Consider the following 26,120-nt stretch of genomic DNA (forward strand, 5'->3'; position numbering starts at 1 on the left):
GCCTGGTCAGGGTTTACCAACCCTGCCACTGGCTGAATGCCCCGCAGCACAATGCTGAATCCCATAGAAGACACTTACATGCAAAAGCCTATGCAATAGGATGCATAAGTCCTCAGGATGTTAACAACTTCGAGAGTGGTCCAACAATGATTTGATAATGGTGCAGATGAGGTGTACCTTTCTTTATGAGTTGCTTTTTGGAGCCTTTTGCTAAGTTCCTCAAATGCATATGTGGTTTTCTTCCAGGCTCTGAAAATGGCCCACGCTGGGATCTCTCTGTCAGAGCAGGAGGCGTCAGTGGCCTCCCCTTTCACTTCCAAAACTCCCAACATTCAGTGTGTCCCAAAGTTAATCAAGTAAGTTTGTCAATCCGTTATCAATTAAAGTCTTCCCTATAATGTGATCAAATTCTTTATGAGATGAAGGACCCCTGCTGCATAGGCTGATATTACAAGTAACCGAAGAGATCAATGACCTTACAAAGCAACACAGCCTTAGGCCTTGTTTGTCTATATGATAATGGAACTTCTCGATGACTTACAATATCCTTAGAATGTATTGGAGGTACTTTATCCTATATATAGTTCACCTTTAATATGAGGGTGTATTGCACTGTCAGTGAAAGAGTGTGCAAAACGGCATCCCTTTCATGTGTAACACTAGATTCTGTTGTACATGTAAACTATTACACTGTAAATGGATGAGCATTGATTTACTGCTAAAGTATGGGTCAAATGTCTGCTGATAGCTGGAATATTGCTGAAACATTTAAATCCATGTTTTAATCTTTCTCAATCTATTTATTTTCTTGTCTTCTAGTCTTGGGTTGACTTTGTATCAGAATCAGTGTATAATCAAGAAGTGCTCCATGCTGTTTCTACATTTAGGGCTCTTCTTATTAAACACAACAGCAATCATGATTTCTCATAAAGTAGGTCAAACACCCAATGCCGACTGCATCCCAGTTGTCGGTGGTGGCGATGAGGGTGGTTTCGGTGCTGTTGTTGTTGTAGAATCCAGATTGGGACAAGTCCAGGGTGTTGTTCTACTTGAGGAAACAGGTCAGTTGCCTGTTGACAATCTTCTCGATGACCTTCACCAGGAACGGGAGCACGGAGATGGGCCGGAAGTTCTTGAGGTCCTTTGGGTCCACCTTGGGTTTCTTGAGTGGGGCGTTTATATCAGCGTGTTTTCAGCTCTCCTGGAAGGTGGCGGTCTCGAAGAAGCTAATGACGATCTTCCGTAGTTGGGGTGCGATAATGGAGCTCGCTTTGTTGAAGATGTGGTGAGGGCAGGGGTTGTATGGCCGCTACCCTCATCCTCCTGGACCTCTCGGCAGCCTTCAACACTGTCTGCCAGCACACCCTACGCACACGCCTCCATGATGCAGGGATAGGTGACAAAGCCCTGGATTGGATCACCTCCTTCCTCACCAGCAGAACCCAGAGAGTCCGCTTCCCTTCATTCTGATCCGAAGCCACCAAGATCACAAGCGGTGTACCCCAAGGATAATCCCTCTGCCCGACCCTTTTTAACGTCTTCATGGCACCGCTCGCCAACATCGTCCGATCACATGACCTCAACATCATCTCATACGCCAACGACACCCAGCTGATCCTCTCCCTCGCTAATAGATCCAACACATACAATGTATACATTCAAATGTCTCTTCAAAGATTTCCTAGGTTAGATTTATCACTTCCCCTTGAGGTACTGTGGGTAAAGGACCTCAACAAATAGATACATTCAGATTCACGTGGCAAGCTGTGCGCCAACATCCATGTTTCATTAATTTGTGTACAATATAGAGAAGTACTTTTGAGTTGGTTCTAATTGCCATTTAGAATAAACAACGATTTATCAGGTATAAGAAATTATTTTTGCATGCGGATGTTGATTAAAAAGGTTGATGTTTCATACACTTTGTAATGACTTACAATCTAAGAGATTGCTGAGTCCTTAATTAAAGAAATATTATGTTTCTCAATCATAAATGACATGTACTACATTCTACTGAAGGTAGCAAGCATCCACAAATACCCAGTGAAATGGGCAAATAGGGTTTTATGCTAAAAGCTTTTAATGAACACCAAATTGGTGATAATGGCCCATTGAAACACAGATAAACTCCCCAAATGTTACATGTCGCTGGAATTCTGGAATCAATGGGTATGGGATAAGTTAGAAACTAAGTTACAAATCACGTTTACACATTTTATGGCACATCTTCTCTTCTAAATAGTAAGTGGGGGGTGTCTCCCTTTACAGAGCACAAGGGCACATGGTCAAATGCAACAGGCTAATGTTTCCTTCAAGATAACCACCCGATAATTCTTCTCACATTCATTCACCTCCATAAGTTGATCTATAAATGAACACATCTAAATCAGTACTGAAGAGCCTTAGAACAACCCATTATGCTTTTTTATTATCACAGAAGCGTTATTCTTCTGGATATGGGCAGTAATTATATAGATGGTGGACATGCATACATTGATAATATGTCCTTTGTAGTCCCATTGATGGTTATTTAAAAAAGAATTATCCCTTTGTTAAAAAACAATGAAAAATGTTTCAATTAAATTATCAAAATGTGTCCTAACATGTTGACCAAGCGTCTTGCTTTTCACTTACAGAGAAGGGCGTTGTGCTCTAGATTCTTCCTTCTGTGTCATCAAATACATCATCACTACCAACCTAATGGCCTGCAACTGTGCACTTTTGCTTTATTGGGTAAGGATAAAAATATTAACTAACTAGTAGTTGAACACATTAATCAGTATCCACATATTAATTTACTCATTGTGACACCTTTAAATAATGTTTTTTAAGTCAACCTGGATTTCTAACACTGTTTGATAGTCAATGATTAATTAAATTATCTCTTTACATTTTTATATAGTTGTTTGTACTTTCACAATATATATAGGAACACATATGCCTCATTTTGTTCTTTTATGTGCCCTTCTTTACACATAGCTAAACATTATTAATAAATAAATTAGCATTTGCAATAATTCACTTCTCGGGGTAGCCTTGTGATTGCAAGAGGAGACTTGTTAAACACTAATGCCAACACAGAACTATTGCAAGACACATATTGTGGATTAAAGAAATCCACATTGAATATTAATATTTGGTGGACAAAAATTTAAAAAAAGGTTTATACTTAGCAGATCATCAATAAGGAACTTGAACCAGCAACTACCCATATTGGGGCTTGATAGCAAGCTAGGGCAATTTCTCTTCTACAAGTGTAAAAGAAGAATGGGAAGAGCTCAACAGAACAAAGAATTGAAAGATGTTTGGATAAAAAGGCCCCAAAGTTTGCAAAGATTATTTTGGAGAGGAAAAATTGGAGGGATCTTTTATTCCTAGCAAAATTGTGCTACCTAGAAAAGACACATGATCCAGTAGAAAGGTTTGAAGGTAAAAACCTTGAAATCAATGCTCAACATAATAAACAGTAACCCAAATTCCACACTGGATCCTAATATGACCACTAAATTGAATGTTGCGTGTGTTATGTTGATTTGTACAGTGCTCTAGAAGTAGAGGGTGTGCTGGTGCTGAGCAGGATTGTAAGAGTGTGGTCAAGGCCAAATTATTCCAAGAACCAAGTCTTCAGCTTCTTGTGAAACTCAAGTAGCGAGGAGGGGGTTCTGATATGTTGTGGAAGGTTGTTTCATGTTTTGTGTGTGCAGTATGAGGACAAGTGACATTCTGTCCGGCTTTTGTGAATGAAGTGAGTGTGTGCACTCAAGAGTGAGGTAGAGCTAAGGTGTCTGGGTGAATTGTTAAAGTGTATGCTGTTGTTGAGGTATGTGGGTCTAATGTGGTGTGGGGCTTTGTTGATGTGCATGAAGAGCTTGATCTGGCTGTGTTTGTGATTAGGAGCCAGTGAAGCCCCCTGAGGTGAGATGGTGGTGTAGCAGAGAAGTCCAATCATGAGTCTAGCGGTGGCGTTCTAAATGGTCTGAAGTCTGTTCAGTACCTGCTTGGAGATTCCGGCAGAGAGAGTGCGCAAGCAGAAAGCGTCTGCATGAGCCTGACACCACACATTCCAGTGCTTGATTTTAGTTGACAATTGCAGCCGAGACATAGACGATCCATTGGTCATCTCATGTCAAAAGGAGATCTATAGATAATTCCGTCCCATTCAATCTAGGATAAATTACCCACCCCTCATCTGGGTGGCTTTTCTTTAAAAGGGCTTTGTGGAGTGAGGCAATAGCAAACAGGAGGAAACGTAGCACATCTAAGGGGTAGAGGTAGCAGGGCGGCGGACGGAAATAGGTAATCGGCCACAGACCTCGCACCAAAACTAATACGTTCTTGTAGTGAGGATAACCTTTCCCCGCCCTATGAGGTGTCTTAATACCCCATTGAGAGTATTTTGATCTTTTTAAGGCTTACCCATTGTGGTTCAAGCCCACACCACAGGCACACTTTTGCCCTTTTGTGGTCCCAGAGACTAGGGCCGGGTGCGTCTTTTAGGGGACGCAGACCATCCACTCTCAGGGTTTGTTGGTCCTGAAGAAAACCTGGTTAGTTTATACCTTCATGGTTGAAACATGTAGACCAGATACACATAGAGATACATGGGCTCATAATTACCCTCACTCTATCTCGCCATTGATTTTAATATTGTCCAGTTGCTTGCAAATAAAAATCTTATTTTTCCCAAGTTAAACCAGGACAATTTTTAACACACTTATAATTATTTTTCTTTAATTTTTTTTTCACGCACCATCACTCACAACCTGCTCCACTGTAAACAGGTGTTGTAGCACACCCTGATGACACTAGGTCATTAGGGTGGACCCCGATGATGAAGCATGTCACCACTAGGTGGTGAGTGAGGGGTTTCTTAACAAAAGGAGAACTCTCTCACTTTTGTATAACCACACACCCCATTAGGAATCTGCGATTCCATGTGGGTGGTACTCCTTGTTTGTTTCTTTTTTTTTTTTTGTTCAATAAGTTTGTATTGGTTGTTTCAGCATCAACATGCAATGAGTAGATCCAGTAGCATAATTAGGGTCAGAAATTCATGGTTTAAAAGTACTGTACGCTACTTTACATCACTAGTAAATGTCAATTCAAAAGTACAATAGCCGATATCTTGCCGAAAACAGCAGAACATGTATCTTATACTGAACAACATTTTAGTAACAGACATTGTATTCCAATAGTATTTTACTCATTCAGAAAGAAAAAATGTACCATGATAAATAATACAATGATGGGAGACTGCAAACACATGTGGATGGGTCGTGAACGGTGTGGGACCATTTTAAGGTGGCTTATGTGTCGTGAAGTAGTTGTCAAGAGTCGACCACAGTTTTCTCGTGGGAGGGCGCCACGGTGTCTGTTGAAGTGCAATATTATCTGCACCACGTAAGCTGATTATCCAATTCAGCCACCCTGCGAAGTTGGCTTTGTTGGTATCTTTCCAGTTACTAAGGACTGTCTTGACCGCCGCTGTGAGAAGGAGATCAAGTAATGCCTTATCGTCTGCGTCAAGGGAAGGGTCCTGGGTGAATCCGAAAACTAAGTAAGGGAGCTCTTTAGCTGGTGTAATGTGGAATAGTTTTGATATAAACTCGAATATCCTCTCCCAAAAATGTGCTACACAGTCGCATTCTAGGATAATGTGTGATAAGTCACCTTCCGCACGTTTGCAGTTCCAGAAAAAGGCGTCTGGGGTGATGTTGTGTGCAAATAATCGCGCCGGGGTCCATAAGGCCTTATGAAGGAGCCAGTATTTTGTCTGAGAAAGTGTAGGGCTGATTTTGTGTCTCGTGCAAGATACCCATGTATTGGTCCAATCTACTTCTGTGATTGGCCTGGACGCAAGGTTATTCCAGAATTGTGTGATTGGGGCAGTGAGGTTAGATTGTTGGGGACGACTGAGTCTATAGAGGAAGGAAACCTGGTGTCCTAGTCTGTTTACTCTGGCAAGGTATGATGGGAGGGAGGGTGTTGTCAGGGAGAGTTTGGCTTTGGACAGTGCTGTTTTTACGTTTAGGAAGTTATAAAATTCAATTGGTTCAAGATCGTATTTGATTTGCAAGTCGCTGAATGGAATAGAGTATGACCCCGTAAATAGTTGATAATGGAACAGTATGCCTTTTTTGATCCATGACGTATTGTGCAGAGGTTTACCCTTGTACAAAATGTTACGGTTGTCCCATAAGGATTCCCATTGTGAGCCACGAATGCTGTTTTATAGGATTCTGTCAAACTTCAGAAGAGCAGATTTGGTGTTCTGAAATATTGATTTAGAGTGGGCAAGTTTGTTTAGATTAGATGAGAGAGCCGCGCTAGGGGCAACACCATCTAGAATTCCTTTCTCGATTTCTAGCCACGCTGGAGTATAGTCAGGTGAAGGTGCGAGCCAGTGGGCTCCCTGCTTGGCTAGAAAGGCGGCTTGATACCTTTTAAAATCTGGCAAATTGACCCCACCTGCGGTTTTGTCTAAGCGGAGTTTTTTTATGCTGATTCTAGCTCTTTTCCCCTTCCAAAGGAAATTTGAGATAGCCATGTCTAATTTGTGGTAGAAGTCTGGCGTAAGGGTTAGAGGGAGCATAGATATCAGGTAATTAACTAGAGGTGATATCATCATCTTGATGGTCTCCACTCTGCCCCACCAAGTAATAAAGCGAGGAGACCAACCCTCCAGTTGGGTCTTGATTTTGTTTAAAGTTATCTTTTCATTCCGTTGGAGGGTCTCCATAAGGGAGTCACCGAATTCAATACCTAGGTATTTCACAAACTCTGGTTGCCAGCAGAGCCCTGAGTTTCCCAGCACTTCTTTGGGCGTTAAAATATTGAGTGGCTTGACCTCTGACTTATCCCGATTGAGTTTGTACCCTGAGTGGGTGGAGTAAGTGTCAATGGTAGTCATTAGTGCAGGGATGGAGGTGTCTGGTGATTCTGTTACAATCAGGATATCGTCCGCATAGGCGGCCAGTTTGACACACTTATCCCCGAATTTCACACCTTTGATGGTTTCATTTTTTTTTATATTAGCGAACAACTGAAAGAAAGAGGGTACCCTAAGAAAATGTTAAAACACGCCACCAAGCGCGCGTGGTTCACACCCAGAGAAGAGTTGTTAACCAAGAAAGACAAGAAACCATTGGAACAACTAGTGTGCGTCTCTACTTATGGACCACTCACAAATAAGTTTAAATCTGTGGTCTTAAAAAACTGGCATCTGTTATCTAATCTCGAAATTCCTTTTGCCAAACCTATGTTCGCCTTGAAAAAGAACAAGAACATAGGCCAACAAATAATTCGAGCAGACTTGGGTACCTCCAAAGCCAAAAGTGACTTACGCACCATATGGAACTTAGATCCGGTGAAAGGCCACCACAAATGTGGTAATTGCATATCGTGCGCCAGTACTATCGAAGGCACAACTTTCGAGCACAATACCATCAAGTGGACCCATGATGAGTTCACAAATTGTAAAAGCAAGAATGCTGTTTATGTAATAGTTTGTCCTTGTGACAAACTTTACATTGGGAAAACTAACCAGCAAGTTAGTCAAAGACTGTCCCAACACCGGTCAAGAATCAAGCAAATAGTGCTGACCGCACCCATGGTCCAGCATTTTATTGATCTTGAGCACACTGAAAAAGATCTAAAATGGTCCGTCTTGTCAGGGGTAAAGGCTCCCCCACGTGGAGGCAATGTGGAGAGATTACTGTTAAGACGAGAAGCGTATTTGATTGCAAAGTACGACTGCGTGAGTGCAGGCTTGAACGAATATGGAGAGTGCTAAAATCATATATAAGGGTCCGATGTAACATGACCACTGTTAACAATGCCCCCAATAATTCGAAAAGTGAACTGTAAATAACTTGCGTTTTTGGAATAAATCCTTGGACTACAAGTCCCATAACTACCAGCACACATGTCCCAATATAAACTCGGTCATGTGACCACCAACAAACACTCCCTTGAATGGATACCTGACTAGACGTTAACAGCGATACCGAAATACCGCAGGTCAACCAGGCAACCATTAGTGAATAACGTGAGCAGCGCGTGATAAACAACCTTTCTAAAAACTTGCATTACCCTTTACATTCCGCAGCGCCCGCGGGAAGCAACATTTAACCAAACAAAAGAGGCGGTGACTCCCTCGATATGATGAAGTCCTGATAACCCACAAAAGCCCGAAGTAAGTAAAAGTAAAAATAAACCATGAATAACGGTTTGATGAAATCTTTTAGAGCGCCTATCTGAAATCACTCTGTTTAAACGTTGCAGTACTCGGTGATCGTGGGGGAAAGAACAACTAAACAATAGAGGCCGCGCCCGCTCCTAAACGATGGCGTCCCGCTAAACAAACCAAAAGCCAGCAGTAAGTAAAGGGGTTGAATATATAAAAAGATGCACACGTTTAACATTTTGAGCTCTTTAACTAAAACGGCGCTGTTGTAACATTACAGCACCCGATGAGCTTCCCAACATTAGAACCTGCACCCAATTCAGCTTAAAGGACATGCGGTGGCAGAAACAAGAGTCATTAAAAATTTAAGTTATTCCGAATATTCCGGGCAATTAAACAGAAGCAGCAACACAGTGTCCCCAATGCAAAAAAGATACATCCCTTGTGTTTTACTTTGCAGATTAAAATATTAACGCCAGTCAAGAGTCTTAGACAAGCACAGCAGACTCGGTCATACAGTGCAAGAAGGTAATAAACAAATGTCAAACAACCTTCTTGAAAGTGACATGATATGTGAAGGTCCCACATTAAAGTATGTCCTCCCCTTGCTTCAATACAGGTACCCAACTAATAAGCCCTGAAGAAAAGTCCGATAAATGAATTACGGACTTGGAAACGCGTCGGCTTTGAGACATTCCTAATTAAACGAATGCTTTGTTCCACATAAGGCTTGGTTAAACACCTCCATGAGTGTAATGGCATAAAAGAACGTATATTAAGTTCAAAGCCTTTGTGTGACCAGGTTTATAACAAATATAAAAAAGTTTTTCTTTTCAAACCTGGTAGAATCATTCAGTAGGGTACAACTTTGAAGTTAGAAACACTTGTTTGTTATTGTTTGTATAAATTGTGAAAAAAAGAACTTATTTATAATTTTTCTTTATGTTATTGTGAATAAGGTTATAGTATATGTAAATATATGTTCTGTGCACGGCAACGAACAAACCTCAGACTTTGTTTCAAAATTTCCTCAAAAAAATGTGTTGAAATTTGTAACTATTTGAAAAATAAAGCCAAAACATCCAAGGATTAATCAACCTTAGGGTGTGATTCTGCGCAAAATAAAGTATAAGCAGAACAAAACAGTGACCTGGTCCTTCTTATTCTATAGCATTATATGTTGTCCTACCCGGCCACAGTATAGGACACAACCCCAATTTTTGGTAAATATTGGAGGAGAGGCACTTAATCCCTATCTTTAATCTTTCCACCAAAAACTTAGATGAGGCTAGTATTAGTCTCCTTTCTAAAGGACTCTCATTTGTGCCCCACTCGACTACCAATGTTTTTGAACTGTACCAAGATATTATCACGTTTTTCCGCAAAATTAGATTTAAAAAGTTTTTTATGGACAAAGAGCAAATTAACGACAGGCCCATAAATCTTTCAGGTATGTCCAACCCTTCTACGTTCACACCGAACCTTGACATGCTTGGCCCTGAGGTCCAGGTCTTTGAACACACAATACTTAATTGTCTTAGAAAAGCCTCCAAATTTGTACCCAAACCGGTATATAATCTTACCAAAGAGGAACATTATTCTCTTCAAACATTATCTAAAGGCAATACCCTTTCAGTCAAGGCCTGTGATAAAGGAGGAGGCATTGCACTCATTGATACCCAGACATATGAAAATAAAATGAAGTCTATGCTAAATTACAATAATTTTTATATTTTGCAACAAAAGGACCCTTCCTCAGTAGTCAAAAAGCGCATTTTAGCATTAACAAAATTGGCACTGGAGAATAATGACATTTGTGACAAAGAGTTTGATTATTTAAATCAATCTTCCTTCATCATGCCCTGTATCTATGGAAATCCGAAGATTCACAAGGATATACTTGATCCACCGTATCGCCCAATAGTTTCGACGATTGGATCAATGACTGAGCCGCTCTCGAAATATTCAGATGCCCTATTGAGACCACATATATCCAAAATACCATCCTACATCATGGATACTACTTCCATCATTAATAAAGTAGAAGGAATTCCATTTAACCAGCCTAATAACATTCTTGTCACACTTGATATAGAAGCGCTATATAGCAATATCCCGCAGGTTCATAGATGAATATCAAGGCCCTTGTCCTAAGTCCTTTTTACTTGAATGCATACAAATAATACTCACTGAAAATACCTTCCAATTTGCAAATAGCCTGTATAAACAAATTTAGGGCGTGAGTATGGGGGCCTCGGTAGCTCCCTCTGTAGTTAACAACTTTATGGCTAAATTTGAACACACTACTGCACCCCCTAGCACTACTGTTAGTTTCCCACAGGTACAGAGGCTGGTGATAACAATACGGAATATACGCCACCCACTGTTCTCCCGCATTATTGGAGCACTATTGATATACGTGTGAGAGCGAGACCAACTATTACATGTTCGTTTTGTCTTATATGTATGTTTGTATCTTTTCCTTTTACAGGTGCAGAAACCTGAAATCGGTAAGCCTCCTAAACCAGGAGTATTTGGGAGTGAGCAATCGCTCCTCCCTTCATGCACTTTTTTCACTTTTAAAATTTATTTTTCACTTTCATGTCCCTAGGTTAGGGTGAGCCTTAGTGTGCTCATACCGCCAGGGTTTAGCACATTTCATAGTCCTGATGAATGCCTGGTAAACTTACACCGTTTCATAGGCAGAAACATGTTGACTGACGTTTTGACTGTTTGGAATTAACCAAACGCCTAACTCTTGGATCAATTCCTAAACACATAATTTTAAACTGTGTCCAAGTGATCTACAAAGAAATAATTTTTGATACACTTAAGACACTTTTAACTCATTTTCATTGCACGTCTACACACAAAAACCCGCTCCGCAGTAAACCTGGCGTTGAAGCACACTGGCGAGGCACTCGGCCTCTTCAGTGGGGCCCTATGATGAAGCATGTCACCGACTAGGTCAGTGAGTGAGGGCTTTCCTAACTGACCTAAGTCAGGCCAGTTATCTCCTTTTCTTCTTTTTTGCTCCATTTTGTGGTCACCATTATACCACAGACCTCTCTTTTTTTGTTTGACTACCTGAACCGGGGACTAAGAGTGGTTCTGACTCTCCCTACCTCTCCCTTTGTTGTTAAATTTGAACACACCCATATATATAATCAAGTAGCTCCATTCTTTGAGTCCATCTATATGTGTTCATGCTATATAGATGATATTTTCTTCATCTGGACAGACACTGACCAAATGCTGCAGGAATTTTTAATGTGGCTCAATGCCTGTGATACTAACGTTCGCTCTACATCACACACCAGCCGGGATCAAGTTGAATTCTTGGACATTGTGATTAAACACAATGATGGCACATTAAAAGTAGATTTATTTATTAAACCCACAGCACGCAATACACTACTGCATTTTGACAGTTACCATCCTAGAGCACAAAAAGAAGGTATCCCCTTAGTCAATTTCTTAGACTACGTCGCAATTGTTCCAACATACAAGACTTTGACAGGCAATCTGGTATTTTAAAAAACAAATTTCTCTCATGTGGCTATCCCCATAGACTGGTACGCATGTCACTAAAACAGGCTCATTTTTATGACCGCGACTCCCTTTTACAACCTAAGATCAAAGAGAACTCTAACCGTTTAATATGTATCACTAAAAACTCAACTATGAACAATCAGATTTGTCAGATTGTCAATTCAAATTGGCACATTCTAAACAGTAATCTAGAACACAAGGACAAAATTCCTAAACTGATCTTCGCACATCGGAGAAATAAGAACATTAAGGACCATATTACTCGCTCAAGGTTTACTGAAGGTACCCCCTTTCTGCAAAAAACTATGGATGGTACTACTCCTATTACAGGTACATATAAATGCAATACCTGTAAAGCAAGCAATATGGCCATTACAGGAAAGAGCTTCAATTATCAAGGTTTTAACATCTACCCCCGCAAATTCTCTAACTGCAAGTCAAATTTTTTTATCTACCTACTGATCTGTCCTTGTAACCTAGGATATGTAGGTGAGACCACAAGATCTTTCTGTACCCGTTTTACTAAACATCGTTCGGCCATACATACCTCTAAAACTAATGCTCCTCTGGTCAAGCATTGTATGGATCTCAAACATAAACCCAATGATTTGAGATGGTATATTTTGCAAAATTTAGACAGTAATCTCCACAACAACACAGAGGACTACAGGAAAAAACGAGAAGTTTTCTGGATCTTCAGGCTCTCATCACATACGCGTGGGCTAAACAATGAAATTCCCTGGGAAAACGCAATTAAGTATAACACCAAATGAGTAGGAATATAGGACATTATTGAGCATTCTGTGATTACCTCTTAACCATCTCATGGTATCTGAATATCTTTACACAATTTATCCCCATATCGTGTCTTAATTACACACAGACTCAACTCATCTTATCTTATTCATTAATCCGTTGATAACTTATCAACTAAATATATCTACTCCCAGGAACACATTAAACTATGTATTTTTGAGTTTCATGTATAAATGATTTTGTACACAATATTTTTCTCAGATAAATCGAAACGTTATCATTCGGTAATATTTATGCCTATTAAAAGGTATAATTTGGCAGACATAACAAGTTTGCTGGATTTGATTTCCTGAACTGCCGTATTAACGTCACAGTTCTGATAGCCTGCGAATAGTCCTGCATCTATTTCTATAGTGCTGCCAGCAAAGACCACAGAGAGGCAAGTTAGCATTCTAGCATTTGACGGCGTTTACCGGCATCTCATCAAATTACGGATCACATGATCCAGTTGTCGTCATCACAACACAGCATGTTTTTGCTTACGGCTATATTTCCGGCATGGCTGCCGTAGTCGGGTCTTGCTATCGGAACGAGAGCACCGTGGATGTCTATCACGCATATCAATATTTAAGTACAGGCGTAACGCTAGTCATATATTAGAAACGCGTTGTTGTATCTGAAAGACGATAGATACTTTCTCCATTAGGGTCGAGTAAACAGAGCATTAATTGTAACCCACGGTATTATGTCTTTCATAGTTAATCAATCCCGCGCTTCCAGCTTACAACAAACTCGTATATTGAAGAATTCAGAGGTCGCATATATCCTTGCTTCTTCTCTGCAATCAACAGAAAGGTAGCTTTTCAGTGTTACGGTTAAACTGATTCCAAACGCATGACAATGCACTAGAGACGTTTAAAACCCATGTTGGTCCGTGTCTCTTCTTTTATCTTCATATTATAGGTAGTTTTCAACTTGTGGACCTATAGTTAAAAGCAACGCCGTAACCCAAGGAGGGCCATATAACGCAAAACAATAGAGGTATTAAAAAGTTCACCTTTATTTAGATTGATGTTTTGAGGCTACATCGCAAGATAACTGATAGAGCATTTGATTGCCAATTTGCTCTAGATCTACCCTTGATGTGGACTGCCTAGGGTTTTCCCAAATATAACTACATATGTGGCCTTATACTATCCACGCAAGCTGGGCAACATGATCCAGGTATATATATTGACTCAGAGTCATCTATGCTTGTATCAAGACTAGATATGACCTATATATCATGATATTATATCTTTTATAGATCTAAAAAGTGTCTGGAATTTGTTTCCTATTTTATCTTTATATGGCCAGTGCATCCTTCAAGGTTATCTCATAACATATTATCAGGTAACTCTCTTTTGAAATTATGAGCATTACACTTTTAAAACATCCTAAAGCTAATCTCTTCTCCCTTTATATATGTCTTGGAGAGATATAGCTGACAATTGTTCTCTTTGCTTTCTCATACCACTGGTAGCTATTCTACACATCTCTGTTACATATTTGGTCAAGTGAAGTGCAGCAAAGTATCTAGCAACGGTAAGATTAGCAATAGATTCCTGTGGATTATTTTATAAGGATCTTTCACTTATGGTGATATTATCTTCTCATCTCAAAATCTACATGAATTTTTTTCTTCTCAATAATTAAGTGGCTTCAGCTATCTCGCCTCATCACCTTTCCATTTTTTATTCTTATCACGGGTTTTTACTCTATTCTTCTGTTTCAATTTTATTTCCATGTTGGTTGTAATATATCACACCTCAGAGCCGTATATGTACCTCTTCAACTTGAATTCAACCACTTCAGCCTCAATGTATTGTTGTTTAAATACTTTTGAAATGTGTATTGTTCTCTATTCTAGAACATCGAGTGATTCTCCTGAAGAAGGCGGTTACTCGCCGAAACGCGCGTAGAGACTGATGACAACATTAAATATACTGTTTAGATATTAAAACCTGCTTTTGATTTTAAGAATATTGTTTAATCAAATATAATTTTCATGGTCTTCTTTTTATGTTATAATGCATATGTTATATCTCTTTTAAAACAGTAAAGGTGCTGCATTTTTGCTATTGTGGCAACCTTTTTTTAAAAATGTATGATGTTTTATGTATGCTGTATATGTTGTAATTTTGAATAAATTACCTACTGGCGGTCGCCAGTAGGTATATATAGTTAGGATTTTTTCTCTATGGGATTTTTGAAAATTCTATGTCTAATAACTTTGCCGTTTGTGGACGGAATTGGCTGAAATTTTCAGGAAAATGGCACATTTTGTTTCTGAGCAGCCTTTGAAAATTTGGGGGGGGTTCGTCAAGGGGGGGCCGAGAAAAAAGGGGGGTCCCAAAACGCGTTTTTCCCATGTTAATTTCCATAGGGCGGTTGGCCTCACTTTTAGCCCGAACGGCTGAATGGATTTGCACGAAACTTGGCAAAATTGTAGGGACTGGTAGCCCGATGTGCCTTTTGTAGGTCTCAATATATGTGCTCCAGTGGATTTTGAGAAATTAACGTTTAAAAAAAGATATATATCTGTAAGCGCGGACCGGGCAGCGGCCTAGGACGCGTACTTTTCGCGCAACGGAGCTTTGTGAAGCGAAGCTGATTGGTTCTCCGGCGTCTGTCAACATTCCAAACAGTCCGTAGTGGCCGCAAACAGTCCGTAGTGGCCGCCATCTTGTCTCTCGGTAGGATCGAGAGACAAGAGGAGGCCAAAGCGAAGGGGTAAATGACCATAAGGGGGAATAGTAGATCCTCGCTGACCCCCTAGGTTTGATGTGGAGGTTTTAAAAGGGCCCCGCGGGGCAAAAAAAAAAAATTATAATAATAATCTTACGGCTGAATGGATTTGCACGAAACTTGGCAAAATTGTAGGGACTGGTAGCCCGATGTGCCTTTGCTAGGTCTCAATATATGTGCTTCAGTGGATTTTGAGAAATTAACGTTCAAAAAAAGATATATATCTGTAACAGCGCACCGCTTCGCGTACTTTTCGCGTTATGGAGCTTTGCGAAGCGAAGCTGATTGGCTCTCCGGTGTCTGTAAACATTCCAAACAGTCCGTAGCGGCCGCCATCTTGTCTCTCGGTATAATAATAATCTTACGGCTGAATGGATTTGCACGAAACTTGGCAAAATTGTAGGGACTGGTAGCCCGATGTGCCTTTGCTAGGTCTCAATATATGTGCTTCAGTGGATTTTGAGAAATTAACGTTCAAAAAAAGATATATATCTGTAACAGCGCACCGCTTCGCGTACTTTTCGCGTTACGGAGCTTTGCGAAGCGAAGCTGATTGGCTCTCCGGTGTCTGTAAACATTCCAAACAGTCCGTAGCGGCCGCCATCTTGTCTCTCGGTAGGATCGAGAGACAAGAGGAGGCCAAAGCGAAGGGGCAAATGACCATAAGGGGGCATAGTAGATCCTCGCTGATCCCCTAGGTTTGATGTGGAGGTTTTAAAAGGGCCCCGCGGGGCAAAAAAAATAAATAATAATAATAATCGAACGGCTGAATGGATTTGCACGAAACTTGGTAAAATATTAGGGACTGGTAGCCCGATGTGCCTTTGCTAGGTCTCAATATATGTGCTTCAGTGCATTTTGAGAAATTAACGTTCAAAAACAAGATATATATCTGTAACAGCGCTCCGCTTCGCGGAGATAAAATTATATCTGTATTACCTAGCTGTTGCTAACACCAGTTAGCGACGGCTAGTAGGAGATAGCGACCATCTTGGGCCCCACTTTGCATGTGAGTGATATTTATCACTAATGACATGCAAAGTGGGCATGCCAAGATGTTAGCGACTGGAAACAGTCGCTAACATCGCTATCTCCTATTATCAACTTTTGGAAATATTCGAGATAAGCGCGAATATCTCCAAAAAGTAACAGCTGCCCTGAGCAGTTCTTAGCCATGTTATCCTATGGGAGGTGGATAACATGGCTAAGAGGATTAGCTCGGTAATGCATGAATATCGCTGAGTTTTCAGCGATATTAATGCATTGCGGTCGGTTTTTATCGTATTTGCGATAAACTTTGATAATAGTAAGGTTTATCTGCGATAATTTCTGACGGTAAAAAAATCTTTGCAATGCATCGTTAGGGATAAATATCGCTTAACTTTGGTAATATGCCCCAACGTCTGTTAACGTTCGATTCGAAGGAAATCAGGAAGTGTTGAAAAACATTGTCTGCGCCATCTTGTCTTTTTTCAAATGCCACACTTTTGTCGTGCACGGCAGCCATTTTAGATGCCTTGACCAGACCCACTCTGTGCACGCTGTCGATCCTTAGCATGGCTCCCCACCCTCGCAAGCATCTCCCCCAGGCAGTGGTCACCCCCGCTCTCTGTCTTATGCATGGGTAATAAACCTCCCCCCATCTGCGCTGCGCTTTCCTGAGAATCACACCCTGTGCCCGCCCGACACCTCCCTTTCGCCCTATTCACTACTGCACCCTCTGACACTCCTTTTCCTCTGTGTCCGATTGTCCAGGCTGGTCCTAGGGTATCAGCTAGCCCTGCAGATGTAGTTTATGGCCACAGCTGTAAAGATTCACCCCTCTTCAAAGGAGTTATAGTAGATCAAGGCCCACACTCGATGAGATCCGTCACAGCAGAAGCGTTGCTATTATCTGAAAACCATCCTGTATTGTGATTGGGGAGGGGACCGAGCGTGAAGCGGAAGATTCCAGGGATGACTCTTTGTACATCAAAGTTTTTACAATTATGTGTCACATTAAAAATATATAGCACTCCGACAAAGTAGTAAGATTAAAAAACTTTAATAATTTATAAATATATACAAGAAAACAAAAATAGTAATAACATATAAACATTTTTAGGGAAAAACAACGAAGTAGCGGTCGGCTGTGCGAATAGTCCCAACGCAGCACAACGTCCAGATTTCCGGCGTGGGGCGGGTCATCAGTAGCAAACTGTTGTGCGAATAGTTCCAAGGCAGCAGAACGCGCTGAAATCTAGATGACACGAAAGTGATGTCTAGTAAGTTGCCACCCAGCAAATAACGGCGTGGGGCGTCGCGGGGGGTGGGTCTTCAGTAGCAAACTGTTGTGCGAATAGTTCCAAGGCAGCAGAACGATGGCACCAAGGTGATGTCCAGTAAGTTGCCGCACTGGTTTTGGTATCCTACAATGCTGCTCCGAATAACGGCGTGGGGCGCCCCGGGGGAGGCGGCGTGAACGGGCCTCTCCAGGTGGAGTGTCATCTGTTGTAGTGGGGCGCCCCTTTACCGTTTCAGTTGCCATTCCGTCCGTTTTTGGTCCACTGTGTCAAAAGCCACAATTCAGCTGAGTTGCGCCCACTCTTGCGGTGCAGCGATAGGCGGCTGTCACAGGACTCTCAAAATGGCGGCAGGCTCTTTCCTTTTTGGGCCTGGTCCACTGAAATGGCCCTGGGACACCTTGGAAATCGGACGCTTGTCTGCTAGGTCTTGGACCCCATTCTCGAAAGCGTCCCCTCCGCCTTGAGAATTCATCAAAAGTTTTGGGGGCCCCGACTCCTGCAGGCTTCTGGTGGGGAGCGGCTGCCATGATTGCTCGCGGAATGACTACGACGGAGCTACGAGATGGTGGTGCTCTCATGCTGACGCCAGCTTCAGTCTGAAACATCCAGAAACAAGGTGGGGCTTTCATCGTTTGGAAAAAAAAAAAAGTTTTCATCCAATGAAAAGTGTTGTTTTTAGGTCATATGATCAAGCCTTCCATCATTAGGAAACCAAAAGTAAAATGAACCAATGAAAAGTTTTATAAACAAGTCACATGACCTGTTATGCGGCATAGGGTATAAAATGCGGAGAAAATACGTTGGCACGTGAGGCGGCGTCAGTAGCGGACCGATGTGCGAATAGGCCGAAGGCAGCACAACGCGCCAAGATCCGGATGGCACCGAGGTGGTGTCCAGCAAGTTGCAGCACTGGTGTGGCCATCCTACAATGTTGAAAGTCGGCGTGGGGCGCCCCGTTGGCCTGTGAGTTTGCGTCAGTAGCGGACCGATGTGCGAATAGGCCGAAGGCAGCACAACGCGCCAAGATCCGGATGGCACCGAGGTGGTGTCTAGTAAGTTGCCGCACTGGTGTGGCCATCCTACAATGCTGAAAGTCGGCGTGGGGCGCCCTGTTGGCCTGTGAGATGGTGTCAGTAGCGGACTGATGTGCGAATGGGGCCAAAGGCAGCGCAACAATATTTTCTGACGAGAAGACACCACAAGGCGCTGAGATGCCAAGATCCGGATGGCACCGAGGTGATGTCTAAGTTGCGGACTGATGTGCGAATGGGGCCAAAGGTAGCGTAACAATATTTTCTGTATGGAAGATACCACTAGGCGTTGAGATGCCAAGATTCGGATGGCACCGAGGTGATGTCTAGCAAGTTGGTGTGGTCATCCTACAATGCTGAAACTCGGCGTGGGTCGCCCCATTAGCCTGTGAGATGGCGTCAGTAGCGGACCGATGTGCGAATAGGCCGAAGGCAGCACAACGCGCCAAGATCCGGATGTCACAGTGGTGGTTTCATAGTTGAGAGGCACTTCATCTGCAGTGGGGCGCCGAGATCCGGATGGCACCGAGGTGATGTCTAGCAAGTTGCTGTACTGGTGTGGTCATCCTACAATGCTGAAAGTCGGCGTGGGGCGCCCCATTAGCCTGTGAGATGGCGTCAGTAGCGGACTGATGTGCGAATGGGGCCAAAGGCAGCACAACGCGCCAAGATCCGGATGGCACCGAGGTGGTGTCCAGCAACTTGCCGCACTGGTGTGGCCATCCTACAATGCTGCGCCGAAAGTCGGCGTGGGGCGCCCCGTTGGCCTGTGAGTTCGCGTCAGTCAGTGGGGGCTGTTTGAGGATCTGACTGCATTGGAAAGCAATGTGATGCTGTGCGTCGCCCCCAAGATGGAGGTTCCTCGGCTGCAGTGGGGAGCCCCTTGGTGTTTCACTCGCTATGCAGCTGAGTTGCGTGCACACTTGTGGCGAATAGGCCGAAGGCAGCACAACGCGCCGAGATCTGGATGGCACCGAGGTGGTGTCCAGCAATTTGCCGCACTGGTGTGGCCATCCTACAATGCTGCGCCGAAAGTCGGCGTGGGGTGCCCCGTTGGCCTGTGAGGTGGCGTCAGTAGCGGACCGATGTGTGAATAGGCCGGAACCAGCACAAGGCGCCAAGATCCGGATGGCACCGAGGTGGTGTCATAGTTGAGAGTTCTGAGCAGCGCTTGTAACACTGTCTGATGCTTATTTGCACCTGCTGCAGCTTCACTATTGCCCTGGTGTGGCCTAAGATCGCCCATGACATAGGCGGCCACCTCCCGGGGTCCGGCGGAACTTTTTTCCTTTTCCTTTCTGCATCTTGTCCCAAATTCGTTTGACCTGAAGACACGACCAGGTCCCTGAATGTGTGCAGGGGGACGCTATTGATTGAATCAAAATGGCGGCTTCACACAAAGCTGACTCAAGCGTTTTCTGGTGGTTTCATAGTTGAGAGGCACTTCATCTGCAGTGGGGCGCCGAGATCCGGATGGCACCGAGGTGATGTCTAGCAAGTTGCTGTACTTGTGTGGTCATCCTACAATGCTGAAACTCGGCGTGGGTCGCCCCATTAGCCTGTGAGATAGCTGTTCTTTGGATTTGGGCCTGGTCCACTAAAATGGCCCTGGGACACCTAAGAACTCGAACGCTCGATTTTTTTTTCCTTTCCTGTACATGCAAAAAAAGGTAAATGCCCGGTATGTTACACGCTTCATCTGCCACGATGAACTCTCCAGAGGAACCGAAAAAATATATAGTTGTGGTAACTATACCATGCATCGTCATATGGAGAGGTGGCACCAATTAATTATAGTGCTGCATAAAAGAGAGATTTGGAGGAGAACCCCTGACCTGCTAGTACATTCATCAAAGAAGTGGCACTGAGAGCTTCAGAGGCAAGGGAAACGGTCCCAAATATTTAGAAGAACTTTGGAAAGATTAAAATGACATGTTTAGATTGTGGTAAATTAATTTCATGTGGGCAGATGAGTGTTACTCTAATAAATACAGCATATGAACATCATCATAGTCGATGGTTGGTAGAGACATTTTGACTATATCCTGGACCTGCCCGTCCTCGCCCAAAATGGCGCCGGAATAAATGGGACTCGTAACTCCTTGTTGTGTACTGGTTGCAGAACCTTGAAATCACGAGATACGTATGCAGTTTTGAAGCACATGGCGGGCGGGGACGAGAATTGATTGAATATTTCGACATCCCTATTGATATTAAGTTCTGATGTGTTATTGATTACTGTACTGTTGAAAGTTCGAATTAACGTCACCCATGGTACTTGCCCGCAAATGTATATCTAGATAATTTTATTGTAACTGGCCCTGTCGTATTTTAATTATAAAATGTACGTCCACCGATTCCGTAACTGTTAGACACCTTAGTTCTTGCAACCTAATGGCCCGCCCGTTACGTTCCTCTACAGTGTAAATGTCTACTCATCACATACGATTACAGTTTGCTCCGTGGCCGGCCCACGTGGTTATAGGCTCGTATTTGTATAATGAAATTTTCACAATAAAGGTTTTTAAAAGAAAACATGGTAGTAGCATATACATTGGTAAAGTTTGTAATAATAGTCACTGTTTTAGAATCATTAAAAGGCAAGTGAAATAAAGCAGACCAATTACATGAAGGGTAAAAGGTATAATACGAAGGAACGCAGTAAAGATAAATGGTCAAGGGCTGTTGTGTTTTCTATTCCTGCAACATAAAGTGATCGATAAGAATCTCATATTCAGGCGTATCGGCGACTAAGACAGCAGGTCGACCCTCTTTTGCTCAACGGCTCCATCATGGGACGAAGAAACGCTCTTTTTCTCGAAAAAAGAATATATTTTACTTGCAGGACAGTTGTAAAATTTCCGGGAAAGTACATTAGCCTGGAACATTATAACATATATTTAAGAAAAAATAATGTTCGGAAGTAATGAAAAGCGTAATTTTTAGGTCATATGAGCAAGCCTTTCATCATTACAATAAGAAAAGTAAAATGAACCAATGAAAAGTTTTATTAACAAGTCACATGACTTGTTATGCTTACGTTACGCGCTGCGCGCCCCGGATGACTTCCGGATGCGCTAACGCGGCGCGTCATATGACGCATTACGCGACAACGCAGGTCCAGAATATAGTCAAAATGTCTCCACCAACCAGCGGTCGGAACACAACCCCTTTCAGCAGGCTAAATAGTTCTGTTAAATGAGAACAGAAGGGACAGGCAACAAGAACCATCAGTGAAAGAGGGGAGGGCTAGTTCTTCTCTACCGGGTTACATTGGGGCGCTACCGGAACTGATCGAATTGGTAGTCTACAGTGTTTCTGGATGTTTCAGACTGAAGCTGGGGTTAGCATGAGAGCAGCATCATTTCGTAGCTCCGTCGTGGCCATTCCGCAACCAATCATGGCAGCCGCTCTTTATCGTTATTTTGGGCGGGGTGGGTGGCGGAGCCGAGCTGTTTTGCAGCCATCATTGTGTGGAGTTCAGTTCATCTCACTAGTTTTGTATTTGTCATGAGGTGTTGTTCCTAATGTTTCTATTTTAGCGAGGTCAAAAAGAGATCCCATTAGTGGCCTACTGATTTTGCTCGATTCCTTTTCTTTTTTTTTACACGATTTTTCGTTATCTGCAAAGACTAAACAGAGTATTGCGACTCTGTGTTTGTTTGTAAATAGAGAATGAACCAAAGAGAACTAATTCTAAAACAGTAAATACTTGGATAACAATCAATCAAATGGAGAGAGAAGCAGGCACGACGGATTACAACGGGGGCAAAGGCCTGCGTTAACTACCTTTCACTATCTGCAAAGAGAGAGTACTCCTAATAGAAATGAGGGGGGGGGGCACCATTCAAAGCAGATCAGTGTGCATAAACACGAAAATGTTTTCACTTACCACGTACTTGACATTCGACAGCTTATGATATTTGCTATTAAAAAACCATTGAAATTCACTGAAAAAACCATAGGTTATAGACCATATATAGTTAGGAATTAGCATTTACAAAACCTTGAAAATTCACTGAAAAAACCATAGGTTATAGACCATATATAGTTAGGAATTAGCATTTAAAAAACCTTATTTTACTCACACAAAACCATTGAAATTCCATATATAGTTAGTTGCACTAACTATATATCGCGCACCTGCAATCCACTGCTGATCATGTCACATATTACATCATTCATGACATGGTCAGTGACATCACTGATGACATCACTGATGACATCTCAAATGACATCACTGATGACATCACTGATGACAACATCCAGTGACTGTATGTTTCTGTAAAGTTAAAATATATCTTACATATTGAAGAATGAGTGGATGTATAAGTGTCTGGATGAAGGATTTAGTAGGTGCGTGACTGACTGTATGAGTGAGTGATTAAATGTGTCTCACTGAATGCATGGGTTAGTGACTAAACTGTCTTAATTTGTGCATCATTATGTCTGTTGTTCTGTAAACTGCTGCATGTGTTGATCATTAGCTATACGAGAGGCTATATGTGTTATTAATTGCTTGCCCAAGTATTTCTATGGGAGATTGAGTTTGTGTGGGGGTGGCTGGAAGGTGTGTGACTCTATGCATAGATGTGTGAACAGTTTATTCACTAGGTGTATGAGTTCAAGAGTGCATGTGGAAACAGCTACATGGGCAGTTGACTGTGTGCATGAGTGTATTGATGAGTGAATGGATATCTCAATGCTACATGTCATAGTAAGTACATATGTAAAACACAGTACATGTGAGAGTTGGCATATATAAATAACTGTGCATGAGAGCCACCGAATGAGTGAGTGGTTGTATCGATCATTGTGAACTTGTATCAGGGATTGTATAAGAGAGTAAATATGTGTTAGTATATGTTTCAATAAGTAAGGTGTGTTTAACTGTATAGTTGAAGAAATGGAGATGAGATTGTTTCTTTGCATGACTGACTGGGTGTGTGAGTAACTCCATGGATGAGTGGAAGTGTGTGAGTGTCTGTATACACTGAGTGTATCTAAGGTTATATTAGAGTCTGAAGAGGTTTATCGTATTAGCACAAGAATGATGTCAAATGAGATGTCATCAGTGATGTCATCAGTGATGTCATTTGAGATGTCATCAGTGATGTCATCAGTGATGTCACTGACCATGTCATGAATGATGTAATATGTGACATGATCAGCAGTGGATTGCAGGTGCGCGATATATAGTTAGTGCAACTAACTATATATGGAATTTCAATGGTTTTGTGTGAGTAAAATAAGGTTTTTTAAATGCTAATTCCTAACTATATATGGTCTATAACCTATGGTTTTTTCAGTGAATATATATATATTTTTATTTAGAATTTGTTGTGGTCAGTACATTGAGGCTTACATTTATTCACAGTTTATTCTTTAACCTGAGCATCTTCAGGAAACTTGTTGCCTAGGAAATTTTTATTTTACTTATTCTACTGTGTTAATCCATTCTTTCTCAGTTAGTTTCCTACGCTAACTGAGAACTACCTACCTGAAACACTAGGGTGAGTGCTATTTGTAGTATGAACACGGAGTGTCCGCAGGGACTGTATATTAGTAATATTGATATTAACTCCAATTTAAGTGGCTAATTTTCTCCCCAGCCCGTGTCATCTTGCCGCAATGACATTATGCTAAATGATATAATTGCCCAATTCCTAAACCACAGTTATCTCTTGTTGATTCAAATGAGTGTAGTGCCTGTTTATGTAAACCTCCCCAACTGGAATCAACCCAACTTCTGACTGTGACAATCTATCATTTTCATTATGTCTGTCTTGAAAGTTGTGTAGGCACTGAAGTGGGATTTCTGGAGCATATACTGTTATAGTATTTAGTTTCTTTAATAACATAATCAGTAGTTTCCTGCTGTTCTCAAAGTGTTAGGACGTGTTCAGGTTAGCTTTACGTTACACAGTATTATCCCCTAACCCTGCTCACCTTAGGGCTTGGCCCATTATCTATCCATATCAGTAGCCACTGTGACTGAGCCAAGTGGTGATATATCTCATTGTCTGGCATCCCCAGCCACACACACATGGGTTTCACAACAATTCCTATAGGATTCTGTTCAATTCCTTAAGTGAAGCTGATTTATAAAGGGAAACATTTTTTCAATCCTGTATGTTCTAGAAAAGCCACTAATTTCAGAGGGAGATTTACAAAAAGTTCGAGCAACGCAATGCAGCCCCCTGTGACGCTGCGTTGCGCAACAGAGAGGGAGCAGGGGAGCACCAAAACTTCAAAGATATGTCTCTCTCCTCCCCTTTCCCTTGTGCCAGCGCTAATTTCAGCTGCTGTGCGCCATGCACACACTTTAGCGCCGCAGCGCTGGGGTGTGTGCATGAGTGTAGCATACGGTTTGTACAGGTAGGGTACTCTTGCTGTACAGAATACTATACTAGACATGAGGGGAAGCGCAGCACGCACGCAAAGTCGGAAAAGAAAGGAGAAATGAATGCATTTCTCTTTCTTTACGCCTAGTTGAAAAGAGCGCAGTTTTCTCACACTTTACCCTATCTACTGTTTTTAGTAAATTGGGTTTAGCGTAAGAAACCTTGGGTGGTTGCATCGGAACGCTCATGCACCACCCTTGGCTCGCCCCCGTGGTGCAAAGTAATGCGAAGCAGCGCAATTACGTTATTTCCAGTGCTAAACAAGTTCCGTGCTGGAAAGTTAACGAGGAAAAAAAGAGTTCATGCCATTTTGCGTCCCTTCTGTGATGCAAACACGGCTCAAAATCTTAGTAAATCTCCCCCTAAGAGTCTTTGAATGTGGGTGCGGAGCTCATCTGACAAGTTGTTGGTCCAGCTTTGTTTGATAATTATCCTGAGGCTGAAATGGAGGTGTTGTGATGTAAATGTTGATTTCTTTCTTTCTTTTGGTGCCTCTGGGTTACACAGAGGCTAATGGCTGTTGTGTGAATGAGGACTTATCAACAATGTACTGACAACAGATCATGAGCATTCAGTCAACTTACAATACAATGGGAGTTTTGCTAGTTCTATGATCTGTTTCTGGCTGGCTGGAAAGGAGGGATGCCATTTCCTTGTGGTCAGCCATGTGGTCGAAATTAAAGATGGTGGAGGCAGCATTAAGAAACATTTTGTGCCATCATTGATAAAGAAAGGCGTCCTAGTGCACACTGCATGGTACTGGTGGCATGGTGATGATATTTTTGACTGGGTATGGTGTCTTCTTTTGAATTGTTTGCACTTTTTTGTCACATATTCTACCTAAATCATGTCTTTACTTCTTTGCTAAATTGACCATCTTTTTTTCTCGGTATACTTTTTAGGAAAACAGACTTTTTGGAAATTACCACTTTCTCCTTCAAGAAATGCTCATCGCCTTTCCCACTTACTTGACAAGTAAGACTCAATACCTGTGTGTTGTATTACATTCAAAAGCATTGGATATCCCTGCTGAACAGGAAGAGATAACTTGAAAGTGGCACCAAACACTAAGGCCAGATTTAGTAAAATGTTGTGTCAAGGTTGCATCGCTTTTGTGGTG

General features: G+C 42.0%; 1 protein-coding gene across 1 annotated transcript in view; it reads left to right on the top strand.

Moving 5' to 3' along the window:
* Nucleotides 1-26,120, top strand: part of LOC144792084 (putative cation-transporting ATPase 13A4) — a 439,619-nt gene that overhangs the window by 367,545 nt on the left and 45,954 nt on the right. The window contains exons 25-27 of the mRNA XM_078666936.1: nt 247-356; nt 2,637-2,733; nt 25,903-25,975. Of these exons, the coding sequence (XP_078523062.1) occupies nt 247-356; nt 2,637-2,733; nt 25,903-25,975 (280 nt within the window). The remainder of the gene's footprint in view (nt 1-246; nt 357-2,636; nt 2,734-25,902; nt 25,976-26,120) is intronic.

The sequence above is a fragment of the Lissotriton helveticus genome, chromosome 11, assembly GCF_964261635.1.
Source record: "Lissotriton helveticus chromosome 11, aLisHel1.1, whole genome shotgun sequence".
Taxonomy (NCBI): domain Eukaryota; kingdom Metazoa; phylum Chordata; class Amphibia; order Caudata; family Salamandridae; genus Lissotriton; species Lissotriton helveticus.